The 17,729-nt window shown below is 41.7% G+C and overlaps 1 protein-coding gene across 6 annotated transcripts in view; it reads left to right on the top strand.

The window, feature by feature from the left end:
- PTPRT (protein tyrosine phosphatase receptor type T) overlaps window positions 1-17,729 on the top strand; it is a 477,440-nt gene that overhangs the window by 361,626 nt on the left and 98,085 nt on the right. For all 6 annotated transcript variants that reach the window (XM_054274915.1, XM_054274912.1, XM_054274914.1 and 3 more), the window contains exon 12: window positions 17,174-17,447. In XM_054274915.1, the coding sequence (XP_054130890.1) occupies window positions 17,174-17,447 (274 nt within the window). The remainder of the gene's footprint in view (window positions 1-17,173; window positions 17,448-17,729) is intronic.

The following is a 17,729-nucleotide window of genomic DNA, read 5'->3' as shown; positions in this document are numbered from 1 at the left end:
TATAGGACATGAAAGAACACAAGCTCACACCGCTGTTCTCAAGGTGAAGAAAAAAGAGAAGTTTATTTTCTGACTCCAACATTTATAGATTTCCAAAAGTGACAGTGGATTGGAGGGTGACAGTGCCACCTCTCCAATGACACTGGACAGACCAACAGTCCATCACATTTCTCCTCCTCCATAAAAGAATGCAAAACAATGAGTTATTTACAGAAAGTGTGCGAGAAAGTTCACTACAAGAATGTCAACATGAGAAGGCTTAGAAAATCTTAAAGAATCAGGGTGACAGGAAGATGAAAAACAATTAATATACAGTGAATATTCTAATATTTCCTCTTGTTCAGGCGATGGTAAGTTGGAGAGCATGTAGGGGTGTGACTGCAAGGCAATATCTGTACCTGGTCTTGAGTTATTTCATTCTGCTGTAGCACAGAGACGGAGCATGGGCTGCAAGAGCATCTTCAGAATAATACAGAAGGATCTTTAAAATAAGATTAATTGTATTTTCATTCATCTGAAATGGAGCTACACCAAATCCAAAGTCACTTTCAGCATTAAGACACTTCTGATGTTCCCCAGTGCTCATGATAAATAATTTCAATGTGGCTGTTTATAAAAGTAACGATCATGAACTCGGCATTGTTAATGATCTATAGATAACAATGAGAACTCTTCCATGCAACCTAATAGGATTAATATAAACTTAGATATTCTTTGATCTATTTTGTCCTATTGCCAAAAGAAAGGTGAAGCCTCAGCAAGCAGAAATATTCTCCCTTGTGGCACAGGCGTTTCATTTTTGCCTTTATTTTTCATGGTATAACCTGCAGAGCTTGACTCTACATTGCCCTTTAAAAATAACTTTTAGGTGTTCTTATATCAATCTAAACCATGTGAATGGTGCTATGATTGATTTGCTGGAGGCTGACATTCATCTATAATACATTCACAAGAGGAAGGAAGAATGCAAGTGTTCTCAATCTTTACTCCTCAACTCTTTCCTGAAAGCCTCCAATGTGATTTTGAGGATATTTCTGCCTTTGAATCTGTTATTGTCAGGAGGGCTGAGTTAGTCCTTCATAGATTATTCACATATGACATCTTTAGACCTCTATTTGAGAATTTATATCCCACTCCCAGCTTGGAAATAACACTCTGAGGGGTTTTATCTGCAGGACATGGCCACAGGCTGGTTTTTGTGTGCTGGATATTTGAAGGTCCATCTGCTTTATTAACACACAGTTGGTTCTGTCAATCCACCTGTACTACTGTTATGGAGAAAATCAAATTTCCAGAGCATGTGTTAGTTCTGAGGGTTTCAGAGCTTAGATAAATGCTCCCCTTAGGTGTGATTGCCTTGTCAATACCCTGCTCTGTGTGGTGGAGCTGTAGGACATTGCAGAAGGACGTTTGAGAAGAGCCTGCAATTATTTTGGGGTGAGGTTCAGAAAATAGAAAACTTTTTTTGTTGGAGCAATCTGGGTTTGGTCTCTCTTCCTGCGGTTCTCAGAGGTGTGTCAGTAAATAATCTGTGATATTCTTTAGCATGCTGCCAGCACACAGCTACTGATGGGTCAGTTTATTAATTTACATCTTAAAGGAAATACATAAATCTGAATAAGAGAAGAGAGTTTAAATATTTAAAATATATTAAGAAGGAATGAGCAAAGGTGAAATAAATATTTTCATATCAACAGCCAGCCAGGAGGAAAAATTAATTTCTATAGACCAAGCCTCATGTTACACTTGAGTGTTAATATTTGATTATTGATCTTCCAAGCATGAAATAAAGGGAAACCTTGTTATACATGATGCTAAAATATTTAAGAGAAGACAGCTGTAGTGTTATTTACAAAATATCTAGGAACAGTGAGTTTTTTCTGGTTTTATACTCAAGCTCTTCTCCCAGGAAAAAATCCTGTTGTATGTAACTGTGTACTTAGTTTTACTCATTATTGCATACTTTCCTAAAAGGAAGGGCTATGCTGTTGCTTCCATCTTATGTTAGAGAACTGAAAGTAGCTAAAACATGTCTTTCTATCAGCAACAAAGTAAAAATGGAGAAAATTTGGAGCCATTGGCTTGGAATTTAATCTCCAGGTAATTCTTTATTTTCTATGATTTTGGGCATTATCTGTTCATCCTGAGCCTGCCTTTCCTGCATCCCTCTCCCTGCATCCTTTGTCTGATTCTGCCTTTACTTAATTCTTCCCAGCCTTACAAAGGAGTTGTTTGCAAGCCCAGTGCCCTTGATTCTGTGGTGGAGAAACTCTAAATTCACAATATCTGCTGGTGCTTTTGTTTTGCTTTGCCACTGGTGACTTTGGTTTGTGGATCCCCATTGGTACAGAGGGAGCAGTGCTGCTCAGATCTCTGCTCTGCAGCTTCTTAGTGGCATCACATGAGCCTGCCTCAGGCAGTTATGCTGAAAATTGATTCATTAATGCCACAAAAGGGTGGCAGTTTCTAGTTCTTAAAACTCCCACGTAGAGAACCTTGTATATGAAAACAAAGACTAGAGTGAAGGACCAGCAAAACAATAAAAAGGGTGCTAAGGGTGAAATTATCATGCCCTTGGGTAATTCAGAAAGTTAGATTCCCTTGAAAGGCACATTCTTAGTACTTGGAAAATTCCTGGTCTGCCTTTTCTGGGCTCCTGTTTAAATGTCTGCATCACATGAATTGATTCAATACAGGGTAAGCAGTCGTCACTTTTAATTTTGTAGTGTTTAATGTCATCTTTTAATTTTGTAGTATTTAATGAGAAATGAGATTATCAATCTAGGCTTCTTGATATTATAAGCCAAATTATCTGTGTTAATTAACATCTCCTATAATATACCTCAGGGATATTGTTCGGAAATCATTCAAGCTGAGTTTCTCCTGCCTGACACTTTGCCTTCAATTTAGTTACGAGTTTGGAGGTACATGGAGAAGTTTCTTCTTAGACACAAACCAGATGTACATTTTCTTCAACTGTGTGTGAATGTGGGAGAAGGAAATTGAAAATTTGGGTGAAAGGCACTAAGTACTTGAAATTATTATGAATATTTGAGGTGCTTTGCTTATTGTATCAGGAGAAAAGCAAAATGGAGATACATGTGTAAGGTACAACCATAAGTATCAGGAAGGAATATTTCGTTTTTTGTGTAATATGGCAGAATTTGTTGAATAGAGGCTTAAAGATTCAGGTGTGAGTCCCAAAAAGTGAGGCTAAAGAGCATTTTGGGTCAATTTTCTCATCTGGTACAGGAAATGCATTTTCCTACTGGATCAGCACAATGTGCAATTGAAATTCAGTCCCCTAAAGAGGACAAATTTACCTTTTACCATTTTTCAGCCATCCAGACCATGGCCATTTTCACAGCCTGGGTGACCTGCTGTGTCTTTGACCACTCCACATGGAGCTTTGGCAGTGGGCAGAAATGGGAGAGGAAAGCCATAAAATTGGTGTCTATTTGAATGATAATATTTTAACAATCAAGTTACACGTGGAGCAAATTCTTTGGTGCCAAGCAGTGTTTTATTAGTGCTACAGGGAGACCTTTGCTAACAGTTTTTATTGTTGTGAAGACCTGAGGATACTGACTAGGAGTTTTTTTGCATGAATCTTTTATGCTGAATATATAAACTGTCAGATTTAATTCTAGCAACCAACAGGTTAATGAATTCTGAGCTTTAAGCTGATATTCACAAATTGATGACCATTTCCTCACACCAACCTGTCACCCTGTTAGATGAGGGAACAGGAGAAAATACCCATGGCTCCAGTTGGAGGGTTTCTTTTCCCAAGACATTTCTTTGCTCCGCAGCTCTCAGAGCCACTGTGCCCCATCCTTGTTGTCGCAGAACAAAAGGGTAATAACAGCCAGCACAAAATACTTCAAAAACAGAAACTCTGACTTCAGGAGGTGTCCCAGTGCCAAGCCTGTGAGAGCTTTTGGCTCAGACCCTTTGGTGGAATGAGCTGAGCTGGCCACAGCTGCTCAGGGGTGGGAAGCCCGCAGGAAGGACCTTGGCTCTTTTGGAGAATCATCATCAAGGATGATTTACTTAATTGAAGTATCTCCTTAAGGCACTTAAAATGAAATGGGATGAGTCTGAGCACAAGTCCCTGGCAGTTTTTCCCCCCTCAAAAGCAGTGTCTGTCCCAGGGTGAGGGTGCTGAGCTCAGAGGACAAGGGGCCCTTCCTTCTCTGCTGCACATGGCAGGAGATGTTCACACAGGCAGGTGTCCCTTGGTGTGTCTATAACAACAGAAAAACACAATAAAAGGGAAGATGAGCAAGCTCTGCTTTGCTGCTGCAGACTAAGGCATTGCAGGATTTAATTATACTCCAGGTATATAAATTCAGGAAACATGGTAATGCTCCCGTGATTAAAATTATAGAGGGCCTAATTGAAAAAGCATAAACTGAATTGAAGAATTCCTAATTATAGTTTGCTTTGAGGTGTTAATTTCCTCCATAATGAATGCATAATTTCTTGGAACTAGAAAATGGGGTTGCTGCACCAGTGCGTGGGATGCAGATGGAATGAAGGGATTATCATAAATGCAGCCAGACAATTCTCAGGAATAAACCTCTGCAGCCATGATGTTCTTCTGCCTCCCCATAATTTCAGCTCTTCTTGCACTGTGGACAGCAGAAGGCAGAGCCAGGAAGGGTGAAGGATTTGCTTGCAGTGCAAAAGGAAGGGGAAATAGGGCTGGTGTTGTTCAGAGCAGCCATGGTGCAAGGAGAGAGGCAGAATGTGCAGTATTTCTGCTGGGAAAGTCAAGCAGTAAAAGAGGAGGAAATGCCAATTTGCCTTGTGGCCCACCTTGACAGGTCCCTGAGGAGCTGCAGGAGCTGATGTTGATGCAGGTTGAGGGCTTTTTTCTGCCAAAGGACACACAGCCTTTATGTAATGTTTGCTCTTTTGTAAAAAATACTCTCGGTTTTGAAGGGAGTTGGTGGACTACAGGATTGTCAGACACAATCTCTTAACATTTAAATCCATCCAATTCCCACTGTGGTGGGGGTGGGAGGTGTTTATGGATTAATTTCTGCAGGGAAGTTGGGACTTTCCCACTCCCTTTATCCTCAATTTCCCTTCATTCTGGGGCAGGAGATCTTGTAGTGAAGGCACCATTTTAGATTTCTCCCTGGTATCAGAAGCATGGCAATTTTGCACTTTCTGAAAATCAAAACATGTCCAGAAAAAGTGGAAAGGAGCTGGTGGATACTCCTGCAGCTTCAGGTGCTGAAAATCTATGCTGGCCTTCCCCAGGAGAGCTCATCATCACTGCACATTGACCACAGGAGTGGGAGTAGTTGAGTAATGAAGTTTATCAGAAGGTTGTAAACAGAGCAGGTTCTCTCTTTTTTCCCGGTGTTTTTCTTAGTCTCTTAATTTAAAAAATATCCGAACAGACATGACCTCAATACAATTATGTTTCTAGTGTTTTCTAGTGTTCTGTCTTAAGAAAAACATCAGATTCTTCAGTGTGGGTTTTCCCTGCGTGGTAGCTGTGGCTGTGGAAAAGGCAGAGGAAGCTTGAATTCTCAGCTAGATTATTTCTGCATCCAAATGAACCTAATTTGATGGAAGCCATTGGAAAAACCCAAATTAATTCTGACTGAGAATATATGCAAATACCCCCGTCCTCTTGTTCAAGCTGCTGCTTTTATGGAATAATGGCAGAAGGGGCTTGTAAGGGTTTGCCATGGTCTCTCATTGCCCTGCAGATTGTCCAAGAACCACTTTGGCTCTTCTTGTCCTTAAAAAATCCTCCTGGTGTTAAACTAGCACTTGCTGAGGATGACAGGACCTCACTCAGCGATGCCTGTCTAATACAATGCAGCATTAACAAAACAGAGGTGGGGTTTGGCTTTTTAATTTTTTTGTAGATTAAACAGATGGCAGGTGGCTCAGGAGGGAAGAGACACCTCCAAAGCCACTCACATCAGCTCCTGGTGCAGTGAAAGCTGATCTGTCTGCACTCATTATCTCTAATCTGCCAGCAGAAAACACCATTGAGCTGGAGAGAGGGACTGGGCCAGTTGCACCAGGGAGCAGCAGCTATTGTGGCTAATCTGGGTTGCAAGCCAGGTCAGGTTTATGGAGATGGTTGAGATAATGGAACACAGAGCTTTGAAATGCCCTCTGGTTCTTTTTTAAATGTTTTCTATTTTTTAATTATTTTTTTCTTTCCAGAAGATTAAATAGAGAAATTTAAAGCACTTAAGAGAGTATAAGTAATATGACACATGTACAAGTAAACAGATGTAAAAGCATGTTCCGGTGGGCTGGTGTTGGTCTTTCTGCAAGTCTGAATTTCATCTTTTATTAGGGCAAAGACTGGGCCAGTTCCACCAGGGAGCAGCAGCTATTGTGGCTAATCTGGGTTGCAAGTCAGGTCAGGTTTATGGAGATGGCTGAGATAATGGAACACAGAGCTTTGAAATACCCTCTGGTTCTTTTTAAAATTTTTTTTCTATTTTTTAATTAATTTTTTCTTACTTTCCAGAAGATTAACTAGAGAATTTAAAGCATTTAAGAGAGTACAAGTAATATGACACATGCACAAATAAACAGATGCAGGAGCAGCGTTCTGGTGGGCTGAGGATGGTCTTTCTGCAAGTCTGAATTCCATCTTTTATTAAGGCAAATGATCCAGCTGGGGAAAATGGCCCTTTAAGTGCACAAATCCTTCTTTATGGTCAGTGAATAGAGCTGTGTTCTGAACAGCTCCTTAGGTTTTGTGCATGTCACCACATTGATGTTTGCTGTGGACAGGGGCTGTGGTGATGGCCAGACTTGCTTAGAGCTGTATGGGAATATTTGGATTTTTGGATATCTTTCCATAGCACCTGCAGTCAGAGAAGAATCATGTTGGGTGGAACTTCATGAGGTTGGAAACATTGATTTTAATAGACAAATTTATGTGTAGGTACACACAGGGATGTTTAGGTGTGCACGTACAGAGTCATAGAAGCACAGAATGATTTGTGTTGAAGGGATATTGAAGTTCATCTGGTTCCAACTTCCCCTATCCCAGGTTGCTCAGAGATGCATTATTTAATCAATAATTATTGGCGCAATGTTGTTAGTTGTGTTTATGGTTCTGTTGCATCTTTGAATGGTGCAATTTTAAGACAAACTCCAAGTCTCCAAACTCCTTTCCCAGCTCCTCCCTTATCACTGCAGGTCACATCTCTAGTGATGCTCAGAACTCACATTTTTCTCCTTTTTTTTTTTTTCCTGATTTGAAAGATTTGGTAGGAATAGCATGTGTTCAGCCTGGATACTCCAGACTCCATTAGACAGGACATATTGGCTGGTGGGTGGATGGAGGAATATTGGACAGGAAAGTGTGGATTTGTTTACACACAACTGATGCTGTGATATCAGACAGAGTCACATTCCCCATGCCACTGTTCGTATATTTGCAACAGGGGGATGATTGCTGTACCTCAGGGGTCTGCCAGGATAAAATAAATGCAACCTATGAAGGCCATGGAATATTTGACATTACACTATCACTTTTTTTACTAAAAACCCCACCTAACCACCACCAAAAATCCCAAAAACCCCAACCAACCCAAACCAAACAATCCCCCCTACACAGACACCTTCCAACAGTTTTCTTTTTTTCAGTCAGCTGTGAGAATTGTATGTGAGACTGCAAAGGAATTTCAGACAAAGCATCCTGGCCAAAAAGACAACATTTGTTAGAGTGACACTGGCAGGATGCTTTTCTGCAAATACAAACATTTTGTTTGGGTTTGCTGTTTCCTCAGCCTTGACACAGTGGAATAAACACTCCTGAAACAGAGCTCCAGCTTTTGGCTGGGGACAGCACAGCCCCATCCCTGTCCCCTGTGAGGAACCATGCAGGCATTAAACATTCTCACTTTTTCTAGAGCCCATTCCAATCACAGGAGAAACTTAACAAAGCCTGAAATTTCAGCAATAAAAGAATGCCTGTGTGAAAAGGGTGAGTCCAAATGGTTTTATCCAAGTGTGAAATCGTTACCTTTTGTTTCATGAATTTCAGGGTCTGACATGCCCTAGTAGTAAATCTGGAGCACTGAGCTGAATATGAGAGTGGAAGAAAATGTGAAGAGGCTCTCTTCCCAGCCTTCTTGATTATTAAATGGATTTCATTATTGTTGGCTCTATCTCAGCAGGTTTTTTTCATTGCAATGGCAGTAATTACCATCTCTTCTTCCTATGCCATTTTTTACAAATTTGGCTGAATTTGAATAATTTTTTTTTTTGGGGCATTCTTCAACTTTAGTGAACGTAGTAGAAGAGTTGTTTAATTTAAATGACTGTTAAAAGAACATGCAAAAATAATTCCAAAATGAAGGCTCTGGTGTGAATAACTTTGCAATATGAGAGACTATTTCCTCAGGCAGCATCACTATTATCAGCTTTATTTTTGTGAATGCCTTGCAGATGTGAGCAAGCTGATTGATGGCAGTGCAGCCCAATATTCATGGGCCACTTTTTGAGTCTTTGAAACAGCCAAGCACATTCCAGAATATGACACTGTAGAACAATCTCCTTTTTCCCCCCTATTTTCTGCATGTTTATTGAAAGCAAACCTTCACTTCAGCATATTGTATTCTGCATGGAGCTGTTCCAGAGTGCAATGGAAACAGCAGCAATCTTTAATTGATTTTAATGTGTTTCGAATCTGTTCTTAAATAGACAGAAAATTGCAGAGCAGCGCACTGGGTCCTGTCAGTGTGTCCTGGGTGGCTGTGAAACACAGTTCATTATGGTTTGTAGATTACTTTCAGAGTTTCTGATTAAAAATGCTGCTGGAGGTACTGAGGGTGACATTTCAGAATATGTGAAGGCAGTAACTCAGTTCTCAGGAATATATTGGCACCTGTTGGCACTCAGAAAAGTTTATGAACTTGGGAGCTCTCTGGGGAATTGACTCTTGGGTGCCTGAATGTTTGATTGCAGGAGGTGCCTGGTCAGGAAATTCACCCTTGGAGCCCAAGGAAAGCAGTGCTGCAGTGGGTGCTCAGAGCAATCAGCATCAGCCTTTCTGGCAGTTATCCCTTGGGATTGGTTAACTTTAGGGAATGTATGTTATATAAAGCTTTTTTAGACTTGGATTGGGTTGAATTCTTTACAAAATCTCCCATATGCAGATACATGGTGGGGCTGGAGGCACATTGTGAGAAGGATTTATTTGCAGTTTAATGTCACCATTTTTAGGGTAAATAATACAGAGTATTGATATATGGAGTGCCTTTCTTCCAAATTCCCATTATTTTATTTCTTACTGTCTCTGTGGCAGAATTCAGGCTTTGATCTCAATATCTTTAAGAGGGGGAAATAAAGATGTTGATGCTACTCTTGTGTCTCAGTGTGCATCACTGAAGGCAGCTTGGCCATAAAACAAGCATCTGCACTTCCAATGGCTAATCTGAATTCTAAATGTGGGTGTCAGGCAACACATCAAACCCTCTCCCATCCCAGTATCCTGGGAGATGGCTCCATACTGTCAGAATAAATGTGATGAACCTTCATGGATATATACAGATATACTTACTTTGGCTCAACCAAATTTAACAGGATCACAAGTTAAATGGAATAATCAAATGTTAAAAAAGCTCAGTATACTGGTTCTCAGTATCTGTAGCTGGAGTCTCACGACACACAAGGGGGAAGAAGCTGAAGTGGTTGTTGGTCCCTCTGTTTATTGTACCTTTGTCCCTGTTCATGTGCTGCTGATCCCTTTTCTTTACCTCTGTGCAGGTCAGACAGTATTTGAGGTTTATTTACATGGGCTTTGATGGCCTTTTTGGAATAGTTGGATCTGTTCTTTCCATAGAATATGTGCAGGAGTGGAAATTCAATGTCCAGCTCCACATCAGCTATGACATTTTCTGAAAAATCCTTTCCTTAGGATTTTTCCTCCTGAGAAGCTGAGAAGCCTCAGGAACAAAATGTAAAAACTGATTATCTGCTGCTGTGGAATGCAACAGGTGCATTTTTGATTGGTCTCATGTGGATGTTTCTAATTAATGGCCAATCACAGTCAGCTGGCTCGGACAGAGAGCCGAGCCACAAACCTTTGTTATCATTCTTTCCTATTCTATTCTTAGCTAGCCTTCTGATGAAATCCTTTCTTCTATTCTTTTAGTATCGTTTTAATATAATATGTATCATAAAATAATAAATCAGCCTTCTGAAACATGGAGTCAGATCCTCTTCTCTTCCCTCATCCTCAGACCCCTATGAACACTGTCACTCATGGGGAGGCACAAATCCTTCCTTCATTTGCTCCTTTTTGTCCTTCATTCTTTGAATTAAAATAAGCAGTAACAAGGAAATCACTACTCTCTTATTTCCTGTAGCCTATCAAATAGTTTCTCTGGAAGTAATGTGTTCATCTGAGTTAGAAGTTGGAAGTTCCTGTTCTCTGTAGGATGAACAACAAAACCAACTCACAGTAGTCTGCTAAAAAAAAAGGCACTACAAGATCAATCTGTACTAATTGCCACTTATTTTTGCTCCCTGGGAGAAAATAATATTGGAAATAATATATGGCTGATAATAAATTTATGTGTTAAATGAAAATATATTAAATCTTTATATGATGCGAAGGGAAGTTTAATGACAAGATTGGTCTAGAGGGAGTACTCAGCTGCTGAAACATTGTTCCTTTTAAGCTTTAATAATTCAGGTAAGTGGATCACTGCAAGGTTACAAAGAAATGATATTCCTTTTCCTACCCTCTCATAATCAGGAGTGTAGAGAATGTTTCACCCTGTTGATGTGTCAGGATACCAAAGTGCAAGGGCCAGATGTTGGATGCTTTATGGGGAGCTTTGACTCAGCTTTTCCTCCCCATATTCCTGTGCATCCTACTTTGAGACTGGTCTTAATACTTAATTTTTGGACAAGTATTGTCTCAGTCCATCCAAAAAAAAAAAAAAAACAAAACAAAAAAAACCCCCACAAACAAACACAAACAAAAAACCGAAAAACCTCAAGATCAGGGAAAGGAGAAGCCTGGTGCAAACGGAGAGATCTCCATCACAGCAATGTGCTGTGACTGGGAATGTTGATTTTTTTCACACTGAATAGGGAGCTCATAATTTAAAAAATTACCTTGTAGCTGGTGATAAGGGCACCTTTCATTCCTCTGCAGACAACACTTGTGCTGTGGCCCATTATGGTGGATGCTTTTATCAGTGATTTACAGCCAAGCTGTCAAAAACTTTTAAAAACATCTATTAAATTGATGTGGATTTATCTATCTAAGTCCTTTGAAATTTATAAAGGAGCCCAATTTTGGCCTCCTTTTCTAATCAGAGTGTGCAGCTGCACACAGGGCACTCAGTTCCCCAGCCTTCTAGGAGGTCAGGCATTTGTTTTGTGGCCCAGATTTGAGAATCCCTCGAGAGCTGTGTGCAGAGCAGTGCCTGTGGATGTTTGGAAAGCAGTCCCTGGTGTTTTTTACAGGGAAAGCAGCATTATTTGGCTGCACCAGGGTGGGCTGGGGTGGCACTGGGTGCACAAAGCCCCTGCTAACTAGCACCCTGCAGCACATCCATGTGTGTGTTTGATTGCAGTGTTTCCAAATGTGCTCTGACATTAAAAACTGGAATGCAGGAGTTAGTGTGGCTGTATCATCTTTCATTCCAGTGGCACTGAAGTTGTTATCTCGTGTGGGAGTTTGAATGCTCTGTTTTTGTTGTCTCTTTTAATGTCATTCCTGTGGATGACACTGACTCTCGTATCCAGCTGGGTGTTTGCAGCCAAGGCTTTGATTCCTGCCAGGAAAGCCAGGGCAGCTGATCCTGCCTGGGAGCAGCAGCTCTGAAGCCTGAGGTGGGGAGAGCCCCAGGAGCTCCCTGGCACTGCCTACCTGGTAGATGGAATAAGAGCTATTAGAATAGTTTTTATCCTATTAGAATTTTTTTTATCCTTCCCTCCAGTGCCGCTTTTTTGAAAACTACTCCTCCTTTCTCTTGTCTGTAATCACACTGGTGACAGCAGGGATAGCAAATGGCAAAGGGGAGACCCTGCTCAGCCCTGACCCAGAGATGGAGTGCAGCTGAGGGGCTCTTTTAGGCCAGATCCTGCTCACCAAATTTATCCTGAGTTAGTGCCCAACGACGATCTTGGGGATTGTGGTGCATCCCACAAAGTTCCCATCTTCTGAGCAAAGCTGGATTACCTTTACTCTGCTGAGAAATGCTGTAGTAATGCAGATAGTTTGCTAAACTTTAGGGTGGGTAATAGTACATTTGCTACTCAGAATTCCCACAGCAATTCCATTTGGGTGTAGGGTTGGTGGGATTTTGCTCCAAGTTACAAGAGCACCTCAGTGCAGGTGTGGAAGCATTTGCTGTGCAGCACTTCATGGGTTAATGCAGAGAAGTTGATCTCTGAAAATGCCATAAAGGCAGGCAGGGAAATTCTGCTCCTAGGTGTAAACAAAATGGGAGGAGAAGAGAATAACTCAAAACAAACAAAAAAAAAAAAAACAAAACCAAAAAACCCACAAAAAAACCACACTGATAGAAACAAAATAATAGAGTCTGTGCCAGTCTGTGTCCCTGCTGGGGTGATTTTGCAATCCTGCCCTTCTGGAGAGTCTAGACAGATCAAAATACCAGGATGAAAACAGAAAGTGAGACCCAGAGTAACCAGCTAAAACGGATCCAGAGCTCAGAGTGATGCTCTTCAGCCCAAAGCAAGCTTTGAACTCAAACATGCTCTTGGCTGCTCAACCACTTCCTCTGAGAGTGGCCAGGCCCAGAGAAGAGCAAGGCTGGAGGGTGCTGGACCCCAGCCAAGCAGTCAAGGCAAAGATGAGGGTGCTGTGTCAGTCAGTGTGAGAAAAATGCCATGAAAGCCACCCTGAGTGTCACCAGAGGAGGGTTTTCAGCGAGAGGGAGCAGTGACAGCAGTGCTAGCTCAGATGCCTGTTCCATGGACAAGGAGTTTGAGCAGGAGATTAACAGGATTTTAACTTGAACACAAAGGGGAGAATTGCTACACCCCAGCTGAATATTCGTGAGCACACCATTGTGCTTCCAGAGGAACCTTGATTCATTTCAAAAGAATAAACATTAAAAGTAAAATTTCAGGCCACTACAAGAATGAGTTATCTCTGTGAAGGGAAGAAGTATGTTAACAGCTAAGTGGGAGAGAGAAAATGTGAGAGAATAGAGGCAAAAAGAGTACCTGTGACTGGGTTCTGTAGGTATCAAAACTCTTGCTCACGATGAAAAGTGTCTGTAGTGCTCTAATGATTGGGAAAGAGTTCAGTTACCTGGCAGTTCATGTCCCTGGGAGCTTCCCCTTCTCCAAAGACAGACAGTGCACGAGTTCATGGCTTGCAAGTGGGATAACTGAGAGAGTGAGTGTCACCCTGAGGTCTGGGAGAGAGGATGAGGGAGTTCTTGGCCTCTGTGTAGGCTGAAAGCAGATTGATCTATGTCTATACATATATATTTGTTTATATACCTAAAGGAAACATTTTCTATGACCAGAAAATGCAAGTGTTTCGGATTGGATGAAACAGAAAGCAAATGTTTTTAGGTTAGAAGGCATCTGGCAAATGTCCATAAAAGTGTCAGCTATAATTTTGCACATGGCTGACAAACAAAATGACAAACTTTCCCAGTAGTGTAGATTATTATGGCCAGGGAGAAGGGTCAGAATAAGAATGTACACTCCCAGTAAACAATGCCCAAACCAGCCCACTATGATTTGCTATTGCTGAGCTGAGGAGAGGGTTTGTATTGAACAGGCTTGCAGCTCCCACTGCATCCTCAATGATACTACTTAAAGTGTTGCTTGGAAACCTGGTTTTGTCTTTTAAAATTGTAAAATAAATAGCTGAGAAGGTCTAAAATAATTTATTAAAGGTTCTGATGAACTGGAGGAGGAGGACAGCTTTCCAAAATGTTGATGGGGCATCATTAAAGGCTGCAGTCCATGCAGCTGGTGCTCCTGCTATAGAATTCACAGAATGACCAGGTTGGGAGAGACCTTCAAGATCATCGAGTCAAACCCAGCCCCAACCCCTCACCCAAACCCTGGCCCCCAGTGCCACATCCAGGCTTTGTTAAACACACCCAGGGGTGGGGACTCCACCACCTCCCTGGGAAGCCATTCCAGAACTTTATCACCCTTTCTGTAAAAGCTTTTTCCCAATCTCCAGCCTGTATTTCCCTTGTTGCAGCTGGAGGCTGTGTGCTCTGGCTGTGTCAGTGCTGCTGCAGACAGAGCCCAGCCCCAGCTGAGCACAGGCACCGTTCAGGAGCTGTGAGAGGGATGGGGGCAGCCCTGAGTCTCCTTTTCTCCAGGCTGAGCACCCCCAGCCACATTAGCAAACAGCAGGGTAAGGACAGCTTTACTATTGAGTAACTCACAAATTGCTCGTGCTTGTACAGATTAGCTGGGATTGTGTCTGGCAGTGGGAGCCAAATGGTTTTCAAGTTCTTCCCTGCCTGCCCTGCAGTCAGCAGAGCATGAGCCAGATCCCACAGGCCCCAGGCCCTGGGAATTCAAAAGCAGGAATGTCACTGTCACATTTTCTGGAAAAATCCCTTTGCTCAGGACTTTTCTCCTGGAAAGCTGAGAAGCCTCAGAGAAAAGGAAAACAATTCTTATCTCATTTGCTTCTCCTGTGCTGTGCTCACATGTGGAATGTGTTTGGAGATTGTTTACCCACAGGTGATTGTTCCATTGCATTCTGCTGGGAGTTGTTTTCACTCTTTGGCCAGTCAGGGCCAAGCTGTGTCAGGGCTCTGGAGAGAGTCACCAGTTTTCATCATTATCTTTTTAGCATTCAGTGAGTATCCTTTCTCTATTCTTTAGTATAGTTTATTATACTATTCTTTAATGTAGTATAGTATCATAAAATAGTAAATTAGCCTTGTGAGAACATAGAGTCAGATTCATCATTCCTCCCTGCCATGGGGCACCCCACAACACAGGAGCTGGGGCTTCTTCACTCCTCCTGCATGCTGGAGGAGCCAGAACTCAGTTTCTCAGGGAGCATTGATGAGCTATTGCCCTGCTGAAATCCCCCAGCCCAGTGTTTGTGCAGCAACGAGCCTGTGAACGCTGGGACAGTGACACACTGGGGCTGGTCCCAATCTCTCCATCCGTCTCCCCTGTCTGCCTGAACAAAGGCCCAGCCTGACACAGACAGGTGAGGGCAGCACATCTGAATAGCCTGACACCAAGCAAAATGACTGCAGCCCTATCTCTCTTTGTCAAGCGTGTGAGTGGTGTTAAACAGACAGTGAAACCTGCCTGGGTTATAGCAGCATGGAACTCCAGGGCTTTGGTAGCTGCCTGAGGAGGAAAGGAAAATAAAGCAGAGTGTATTTGAATGCCTTGCAAGCTCTGAGCCTGCAATAGTGAGCTAGAAATAACAAGATTGCTATTATATATCATAATGGCCAAAAGCTTAGCAGGAATCAAAAAGGATTACTATTTCATAGAGTCAGAGGGAATATGAGGAGTTGTTGCTGTTTCTTGAAACAAAAGTGGATTGAGGGAGCTATAAAGCCACCTGCTCAGTACATAAACAGTCCTTGAGGGATGGAAGGTAGAGGGAAACTTGCTATTGGGAATTAGAGGATTCTACATTGCAGAATATCCCAAAAAGAGGTCATAGAATGCCAGAATGGTTTGATTGAAAGGAAACTTAAAGCCCATCTAGTTTCAATGCCCTGCCATGGCAGGGACACCTTCCAGTGTCCCAGGCTGCTCCCAGCCCTGTCCAGCCTGGCCTTGGACCCTTCCAGGGATCCAGGGGCAGCCACAGCTGCTCTGGGCACCCTGTGCCAGGGCCTCACTGGGTCCTTATGAGGACATCAAGATATGAGGGAGGGCCAAAAAGAGTGATTTTCAAGATTCTTTTTGGCCTAAATAGCTTTTTGCACCCTGAAACTGTTCCCACAGGCACCTGACACCATTGCCACCTGCTCTTGCTGTCCTCCACTGCAGCCACCGTTTGGGCCAAGCAAAGAATTCATGTTTCACTTTGGTGGCTGAAGGAGAAACCCTCTGCTTGCCAACATTCAGCACATTACAAATTCATTCTAGACTGGATATTTTATTAGTTACTCCTTTTCCTAAAGAGTGACATAATAGAAATCTGTTCTTTCACCCAGGTTGATCCTGATTTACTCAATTAAACCAACAGAGCTCATGGCCAACATCTTGCCCCCACAGTGACTTTCAGTGGCCACTGCCCCTGCTATTGCTGTGCCAGGAGCTGTGCTTGCTGGTGTGAAAAACACCAATCACTTGTTTTTAAAATTTTAAAAGTTTCATAGTAATAAAATGGTTATAAAAATAGTAATATAATTAGAGTAATAATAATTTGGACAAATTGAATTAGGACAATATGAGACAATAGAGACAAAGAGTTACGGACAGTCCAGGTACCTTTTCTGGGCAGCACAAGCCCGAAAAAGGACCCACATTAACAAAGGATTAACCCTTAAAAACAACAACCTGTTGCATATTCATACACCTCATCCATGATGCATAAATTCCATTCAAACACAGGATTCTGTCTGGTCATCCTCAACTTCTTCCTCTTAATCCTAACAGCACCTTCGAGGCGGGAAGAAGTTCATTTCTTCTGATAAGAGGGCAATAAATTCTCTTTCTCTGAAAGATTTCGGTGTCCTGTGGCTGCCTCATTCCTTTCTTAAAGAAATCCCACTAACATAGTTCTTATTTTAACTACAAGAGTTACCTTTTAATCACAAGACTACATTTATCATATTATTAAAATGTTAATACACCACTACTAATCAATACATCAAAATACATATGGTAAATATCTGCGTGGAGCCATATAATATATAATATATAATATATAATATATAATATATAATATATAATATATAATATATAATATATTATATATTATATTATATATTATATATTGTATATTGTATATTGTATATTACATATAATATATTATATATATTATATATTATATATTATATATTATATATTATATATTATATTATATATATATATATATAATAAAAACTTTTCACACTGGGATGCCTCAGCTGTGTGTTTCTGACTTTTGTATGCTCTTGTCCTTTTATTCCTTGCCAACATTGAAGTCTCTGGGGTCTCTAATCTCACCTTTCTCTGTCTCTCCCAGTGTGTACCAGCTCGTTGTCAAGGAGGAGAAGCTGCAGAAAGCCCGGAGAGCTGCAGATATCATCGAGTGCTTCTCTGTGCCAGTGAGCTACAAGAACGCCTCCAGCCTGGACTCCCCACACTACTTTGCAGCTGAGCTGAAGCCCATCAACCTCCCTGTCACACAGCCCTTCACCGTGGGCGACAACAAGACCTACAATGGCTACTGGAATGCTCCTCTGTCTCCCCTGAAAAGCTACAGCATATACTTCCAGGCTCTTAGCAAGGCCAATGGAGTAAGTGCAGGGAAAACTGAGCTGCCTCTGTAGGTGTGACTGCCTCTCTCTCTGTCCTCTTCATCATTCTCCTTCCTTCTCGATTGGATGCTGGTTTAACTTCTCCTTCTTATTACCCTCTTACAGAAATCTGATGAAAATCAAGCATGCCATTACGTGTCCTTCACTCAAATCTCCTCTCTCTGATGCTCAGATCCAATGAGAAATCTGTTGAGGACCCTGATTCTGTAAAGGCACATGTTGCCATGTGATTTACTAAATGAGCTGCTTAGAATTTAGATT

This window comes from Melozone crissalis, unplaced genomic scaffold (assembly GCF_028551555.1).
Source record: "Melozone crissalis strain CALT ecotype California unplaced genomic scaffold, PUWL_Pcris_2 ptg000017l_1, whole genome shotgun sequence".
Classification (NCBI taxonomy): domain Eukaryota; kingdom Metazoa; phylum Chordata; class Aves; order Passeriformes; family Passerellidae; genus Melozone; species Melozone crissalis.
This window is presented reverse-complemented; position numbering and strand designations above follow the sequence as displayed.